Here is an 8,286-nt window from a genome sequence, read left to right on the forward strand (position 1 = left end):
ACATCACTCACACCATCAGGATGGAAAATAAGAATTGGAATCTTCATGCTGACTCATTATGTATTAGTTGACCATCGAACCCACGTCCTCCCGTTAACTTTGTCAAACAATGGAATATTGTTTGACAAAGTCTTCTATTCAGTGTTACATAGAAAAAATAAATACAAATTACTTTTTGGTATTTAATAAATTATTATCAAGTTAGAAAGGCAAAAACTATATACATAGGACAGTTGAAAGTTCAAAAGACATATACATAAATCATGTGTTTGTAACAATTAAGTTTACAAAAATAAAGGTTTACCACTTAGTGTTCTGATTCATATTTTTTTTCAGAGAGAACAAGATGCCCCATAAAAGGGAAGTGGTTTGCCCATAATCATTCAGGTTTGGGGGGGGGTGTTTTTTTTTTTGTTTTTTTTTGTTGTGTTTGTGTGTGTTTAGTAGGCTGTAAGCCCAAAGTGGGACTTGAACTCAGGCTCAAGACCTCAAGATCAAAAGTCACATGCTCTACTGCCTGAGCCAGCCAGGCACCCTCATTCAGATTTTTAATAATTTTTTTCAGATGATTTTATTCTGTTTCTACTTCCTTATCGCAGAATTAATGGTTAGATCTTAACTAGGATGAAGTAATGTGTTTTCTATTAATATTTACTCCAGCTATTTTCTCTCTAATTTTCATGTAACAGACTTGGGCCACCTGTCTACAAGAATATCCAATTCTACATCCACTCACCTCACTGCCTTTCTGCTGACTGGAGTCCCAGGATTAGAAGACTTCCAAATCTGGATCTCCATCCCCTTCAGCTTCATGTACCTTTTGGCTGTGATAGGCAATGGCCTGGTTATGGCAGTGGTGGTTGGGGACAGGAACCTCCATGAACCCATGTATCTCTTCCTGGCCATGCTGGCACTCAATGATGTTCTCCTTTGTACTGTGACAGTGCCCCAAATGCTTCTTATCTTCTGGCAGGGTCCTTCCCCATTAACATTCCCTGCATGTCTCACACAGATGTTTTTTGTTCATGCTCTGTTCCTCTCTGAATCTGCTGTTCTCTTGGCCATGGCTTTTGATCGTTACGTGGCTATCTGTACACCACTCCATTATGCAACCTTTCTTACAGGTTCTCTCATTAGCAAGGTGGGTCTGGCTCTGGTGGCTCGGAGTGTGGCTGTGGTCACTCCTGGTGTCCTCCTCATTCTCCGGCTACGCTTTTGCCGGGAAAACATCATCCACCATACCTACTGTGAGAACATGGGCATTGCCAAGTTGGCCTGTAATAGCATTGCCCTCAATAGCATTTATGGGCTCACTGCTGCTCTCCTCACCACAGGGCTAGACTTTGTCCTCATCTCCCTGTCCTACTGGCTAATCCTGAGAACAGTCTTCCAACTACCTTCTAGGGAAGCCCGGACAAAAGCCTTTGCAACATGTGGAGCTCATATATGTGTCATCTTGATATTTTATACTCTGGCCTTCTTTTCCTTCTTTACCCATCGCTTTGGAGATCATGTACCCAAGCATGTCCTTATCCTCCTGGCAAACCTCTACTTACTGGTGCCACCTACTATGAACCCCATTGTTTATGGAGTAAAGACAAAGGAGATAAGGATGCATGTACTAGGGCTCTGTAACAAACCAAAATGACTCAAAGGTTATGAAGCAACAAGGAATAGGTAAGTCCAGGATGGGGATCAGGCTTAAATGTCAAGTCTGAATCAACCTGGGCAGATCCATTCCCAAAACACTTAACCTCTGAATAGAGCTTAAAATAGTCACATTTCTAAATGCTGTCTTCCCGACGACGTAGGGTAAACAGGAAGCTAATAGGGAACTGCTTCAGTACCATCAAGGAATATCTCAACATAATGAGGTAAAAATCAGTGGAATGTCACTGTAAGCACAGGGGACTTAAACATCCTTTTTAAATACACAATTCCTCCTTTATGTCAATTTGCTATGGACAGGACAAAATGTAAACTCTGTGAGTCATGGCTTAGTTCAGATTCCAGCTTCATCATTACATCCACAGAACCTAGAATATAAAAAAAATTAATAAATATTGTTAAATAGGTAAATGCACTACCTAGTCAAAAGTCAAATGCTAATAATTTTATGTAACAAACTCCCTACTATGTCCTTATGTATTAAATAAGACCTATACTTTAAATACTTCTTTCCTTTCCTCTTAAAAAACTTTCCCTTATCTTTCAGAAAATGTTGCTATCTCCTTTAATACCTTGGTGTAATAAAGATTATTTTGGTTACACACAAATGAAAGTTACTTTGGTTAGATTAAGTAAACAGAAAAACAGTATGAGGCATGGCATACATTCAAGCAATTTAAATATCTGTGACTCAGGAAGGACACAGCCAGGCTAACTGCCCCATATTGGGTCATATTGTTAAAACTGCATCAATCTGTTACAGCACTTAATATTCTGATTAACAGCGTTGAAATTGTGTCAGGGAAATTCTCAAAAAAGATAAATCGTGGCAAATGGTCAAGATTATGTTCACTGGATTCATTTGGCTCTTTTATATAAGCACCTGCAATTTTTCTAGTTTATTGGTTTTTGCACACCAAACATTCCTACTAATTTCATTCTATAGTAGCTGGGACAAACTATCATCTATAAATCTATCTGTCATAATTCCTGCGTGTAATCCCTTTTCTCCTCTAGAGAATATTCACCTGTCAATTAATAAAAGACCTAAAATCTACCCCTGGCATAAGAGAATAAAAAATTGCATCATGAGCATAATAAATGGTCTAGTGGTTGAATTAATTGAATGGAGTGTCTTGAAAATATTTATATTGTTATCATTCTCTTTAAAAATGTATATGGCTGTTTCTAGATTCTATGTGTAACCAGGTAATTATGATAATATACGTTTTATAAGGAAATTATGCTTTTATTATTTAAGATATCAGATTGAATAACTGAATGGCTAAGTGGGATAATGAAGTATTTTGCAGTGCAATGCTTTGTATAGAAGAAAATGCCAGATACTTAGATGACAAAAGGGATAGTGATCTTCTCTACTATTTTTTTCTTGCCATTGTGTTTTGCCACCAAGAGCCTTCTGCAGCATCAAGATAATTAATGTATAACTTATAAGATAACATTTGACATTACGAAAATAATTGCATTGCATATTTGCCTGATGATAGGGGATTCAAATACACAAATGAATTTTTATTTTGGCTTCTGGTTATCTTACAGATTCTGCAAGAAGGCAGAGAATGCTTTCAAAAGGCAAATAACCACTCAAGACTTTGTCAAACAAGATAATATGAGTAATAGTGTATCCTAATTTATAAATCCACGTACAAGTGAGAAAGATGCTTTAGTCGTATTGTTGCAATTCTAGGCAGGAACAAGAGACCTTCTTGTTTTTGGAGCACCAGATGCTTTCCAGAAGACTAAATTCCTGCCTTCATTAAGGTTCCAAAATAGGATAATGCTTCTGTTCTCAACTCCTAATACAACCTTGTTCACTCATTCATTCATTGTTATATTCACTTATCTCCCTACCAACTGTATTTTACTGAGAATAAATATTTTAATTTTGAATATATCTGGTTTCTAAATGTTTAGAGTAAAATATATTTTATGAATATAATGTAATACTAATAACAAATTTAAGAAGTGAGTATAGTAAATAATAAATTGTAAACTCAAAATTTAGATTATCTATGTAGGTGTTCATTTAAAATAGTTTTATTGGCATGTAAAATGCAAAATCTAGTATGCAATAGTTTAAACATATTTCCGTTAGCAAATAAAAACTAGTAAGACTTCGTTTTTTAGAGCACAAAGACTAGGAAAGGTCAAAATATATTTTGAATTTGAAGTTCTAATTTTAAAGATGATTAGCAATAGTTGAATGTTACATATACAATGTGTGGCTGATGGTAATGCTCATTCTCAAAATTTTAATTTTTCCTATCAGTTTGATTTAATTATTTATTACAACAAATATTATCTAATTTTGATGTTTACATAGCTTTATTTTTAGTTGACATTTTTTATTCAAGGTGAATATGCTAAAAGGACAGGGGCAGTTGGCAATTAGAATCAAGAAACAGGATAAAAGGGCAAACAGACATAGTTGAGTGAAAACCAGGGAGCAGAAATAAATTGTAGATGTGCTCCATATGACTGAAATTTGAAACACTAATTTTAAGTTAGTAAGATCTCTTTTATTAGATGACATGGGGGTTCATGACATGTCAAATCTTTTCCTCGATTTTCTTTAATATCCAAAGTATCAGTGATTGATTCATTTATTTAATCATTTACATTCAATAAAGACTTGGTGTCACTTTTATACCAAGCATATATTCATTTTTACAAGTAACAAACTCTTCAAAGCACAGTTCCTATACTAGGTAGAACAAGATAGGTAAAAATAGATTATTATTAAGACTTCCACAAATACACGAATACTGGGAACTATAACACATTTTTTAAAATCTTATTTGTACCCTTTGCTTACTTTTTGCCTTTGCACAAGTATAGCCAGACAAACTAGAAAATTCAATTACATTTGCAAGTTTTCTACACAGCCCTATGCACAGCCATTTGTTAGCTAATTTCAGAATTATAAGGAAAGATAGTTTTGTATATTGAAAGGAGTTCTAGATAAAATTAAGAGACCTGAATCTGTAGCTGTTTCCTGCTACCACAAATTTATAAGTAGCTACACCTAGTGAGTTATATTGATACATAAGTGAAATACCTCGTAGCCAGGAATACCAAGGATAGTACTTTTTTACATTTATTTAAAAAAAATTTAATGTTTATTCATTATTTTTGAGAGAGAAAGAGAGAGAGAAAGAGAGAGAGAGAGTGAGCAGGGGAGGGGCAGAGAGAAAGACACAAAATTTGAAGCAGGCTCTGTCAGCACAGAGCTGGATATGGGGCTTGAACCCACAGACCTTGAGATCATGACCTGAGCTGAAGTCAGACACTCAACCGACTGAGCCACCCAGGCACCCCAGTACTTTTTTACACTTAAAGAAATAGTATGTCCTAAATTATTATTAAGATACATTTTACTCAATGGATTATAATCATTGACATCGTATCACGGTAGCTGAGGTATTTCAAAAATTACTGAGTCTCAAATTTTTATAAAATTAAAATTATTTCTAAAAATTAAGAGAATAAAAAAAATATGCAGTTGGCCTTTTCTATTCCTGAGCAAACTAAATTTCTTAGTAGGGCAGACATGTGTATAAACTTTAAAATATGATGCTGATTCACAATAAGGATTGATAAGTTCTGCTTTGAACCCTAATATGCTCTTATATCAAGATAAAATGTTTTCCATCTTGAAGAATGAAAGAATAGCAGATATACAAACACATTGTTATAACAAGAAGGGCAATATAAGATTTCCAAACAACTACAGAGTATCAAGAAGCAAAGAAACATGAGTTTTATTTATTTATTTATTTATTTATTTATTTATTTATTTTCTGTGAGAGAAAGGGAGAGAGAGCAGAGGAGTAGCAGAGATAGAGGGAGAGAGAGAGAAAACATAGAAGGCTCCATGCTGCCAGCGCAGAGCGCAACATGGGGCTCAATCTCACAAACTGAAGATCATGACCTGAGCCTAAAACAACAGTCAGAAGCTTAACCGACTGAGCCACACAGGCACCCCTGGTTTTAATATATTTAATGAAAACTTAATGGGTAAGTGCTCATGGAGGGTTGGGATTAGAAATGGAAGGGAATAGATGGAAATGATTTCTAAAACACTCAACACCTACATATACTGATATTTAAAGGTAATTTATGAAGCACATGTTAAGTTGTATAGTCCCAAGGACCCCAGCTTTTTCCTTTAAGCACTTCTCCTGATACTCTGTGGATTCTATAGCTCCTCTTTCTATTTTGTTCACAACTGTGATGCCAGCATACCTAGTGTGGACAAATAAGTATATGTTTACATCATTTAGATTGATGCCATCAATGTCTAAGGTCATGCCTTAAGACATAGTAGAACCGGTTTTTGTGCGGAGAAGTAGGTAGAGGACTCCTTGGCGGATCTGTTTGGTCTTCACACTATAGATGATTGGATTGAGCACAGGTGGAACCAATAAGTAGATATGAGCCATGAAGATATGGATCAGTGGGGAGGAGTGTTTGGCAAAACGGTGGACAATAGATAGCCCCATCATAGGCACATATAAAATGAGTACAACACAGATGTGAGACGCACACGTGTTGAGAGCCTTAAGCCGCCCTTCACGTGATGCAATTTTTAATATAGAGTGAAGGATGTACACATAAGACACAAAAATACCCAGAGAGTCCATTCCCCACAGCACAACAACAAGAAGCAACCCATATATAACATTAAACAGGGTGTCAGCACAGGCAAGGCGGATCATGTCCTGGTGCAGACAATATGAATGAGAAAGGATGTGAGAGTGGCAGAAAGGAAAGAAGGCCAGCCGAGCCAGAAGTGGAATCATGGCACAGGCACTCCTAAGCAGGGCTGCAATTCCAATTTTCATGATAAGTCTTGGGGTGAGAATGGTAGCATATCGTAGAGGGTGGCAGATAGCCACGTAGCGGTCAAAGGCCATGGCCAAGAGCACAGATGATTCCGTGAAGGAGAAAGTGTGAATGAAAAACATTTGGACCACACAGGTACTGAACTGGATTTCCCTGGAAATGGACCACAACACCCTGAAGAGTGATATCATGGTGGGCATGGACATGCCCATGTCGGTGAGGGAAAGCATGGCCAGAAAGTAGTACATGGGCTGATGGAGCCTGGGGTCTGTCCGAACAATATGCAGGATGGTGCAGTTACCCATGATTCCAACAAGGTACAGGAGACAGAATGGAATGGATATCCAGTGGTGAAATTCCTCATAGCCAGGGATACCTGAGAGATAGAATGTGGAGGACAGGGTATTACTGGAGTTAAAGGTTGCCATAGAGCTCGCTTTTAACCACAATCCACTTTCAGGATCACACTCCAGTGGGGAGGGCAATGATAAGATCAGCATCTGAGTCAGGAAAACAAAGCAAAACAAATAAAACTGCAGCGCTTTCCTGTAAGCACTCTTAAATTCATCCCTACATTTTTCTTTCTTCATTTCATTGCTGAGTAATGTTGGTTAAGTAAAATATATACTGTATAACAACTCTTTCCCTCCTGCCTCTCAGATGCAGACTCGTTGACATTCTCTTAAAATACAGACAATCTTCTAAAGACTACCTACAGCAGCACGCACACAACCTGTTCAGGATGACATCTTTCATTTTATATTTTTCTTCCAGAATTTTCTTGGCAAGAGCTATTGATGTTAACATTAATCTTTTTTTAATGACTCCTGCTATGATTTACACACAATGCCTTTTTCTGCCTAAGCTTCAGAGCTTTTTCAATAATAGTAGAATGGCATGTGAGATGTCTACAGAATTCAAGCAAGTATGGGTCAACAGTATGTATTACCATAAGCAGGTCTTACTAACATAACTGCAGTTATATAATTGAGGCCACAGGCCTTGTCTCAGACTAGATTCCCAAGAACTAAACATGGGTTAAACTGACTTAATTAAAATAATTTTTAATTTTAAAAGTTGTAATAATGAACTATGTAATTTTACATATAATGTTCTCATTGTAATAAAATATGTTATTTAAGCAAAGTATAACTGCTTCTGACTCTGATTTTTAATTTAAAAAAAAATTTTAATGTTTATTTATTATTGAGAGACAGAGGACCAGCAGGGAAGGGCAGAGGAAGAGGGAGACAGAATCTGAAGCAGGCTCCAGGGTCTGAGCTGTCAGCACAGAGCCCAATGCAGGGCTCGAACTCACGAACCACGAGATCATGACCTGAGTCAAAGTCGGATGCTCAACCAACTGAGCCACCCAGGTGCCTCAACCTCTGACTCTGATTTTAAAGATGCACAACCTTCTTTCTATTATGATTCATATCTGATCAGTCATTTAGAGAGTGGTACCTTGTGAAAGAAAGAAAGAAAGAAAGAAAGAAAGAAAGAAAGAAAGAAAGAAAGAAAGAAAGAAAATAGAAAATAGATAGGATTTGTGGAAAGATAAAGTGAAAACTCATGCTTCAAGGCAAAAACAACACAAATAACTAAAAAACTATAGTGCTCAGAAAAAGCTTCTGACCTTGATCCTAAATCTTTCCTACTAAGAACAAATGAGAAAATATATTTCCCCCAGCAGATTCCAGTATTTATGTGCTCAGGAAAAACATCTCTGAAGTAAGAAAGAGGAGCCACCTC

The 8,286-nt window shown here is 36.7% G+C and overlaps 2 protein-coding genes across 2 annotated transcripts; one reads left to right on the plus strand and one right to left on the minus strand.

Annotated features, from left to right (window-relative positions):
- The first annotated feature begins 796 nt into the window (after window positions 1–796).
- Window positions 797–2,023, plus strand: LOC109267003 (olfactory receptor 52D1-like). Its single transcript, XM_019449518.2, has one exon. It carries the CDS (start codon window positions 812–814, stop codon window positions 1,646–1,648), a length of 837 nt encoding a protein of 278 aa, XP_019305063.2. The 5' UTR covers window positions 797–811; the 3' UTR covers window positions 1,649–2,023.
- A 3,979-nt stretch (window positions 2,024–6,002) lies between these two features.
- On the minus strand, window positions 6,003–6,962 carry LOC109267004 (olfactory receptor 51L1-like). Its single transcript, XM_019449519.2, has one exon. It carries the CDS (start codon window positions 6,960–6,962, stop codon window positions 6,003–6,005), a length of 960 nt encoding a protein of 319 aa, XP_019305064.1.
- Between the last annotated feature and the right edge of the window lie 1,324 nt (window positions 6,963–8,286).

The sequence above is a fragment of the Panthera pardus genome, unplaced genomic scaffold (assembly GCF_024362965.1).
Source record: "Panthera pardus isolate Hobbes unplaced genomic scaffold, ASM2436296v1 HiC_scaffold_12, whole genome shotgun sequence".
Classification (NCBI taxonomy): Eukaryota; Metazoa; Chordata; class Mammalia; order Carnivora; family Felidae; genus Panthera; species Panthera pardus.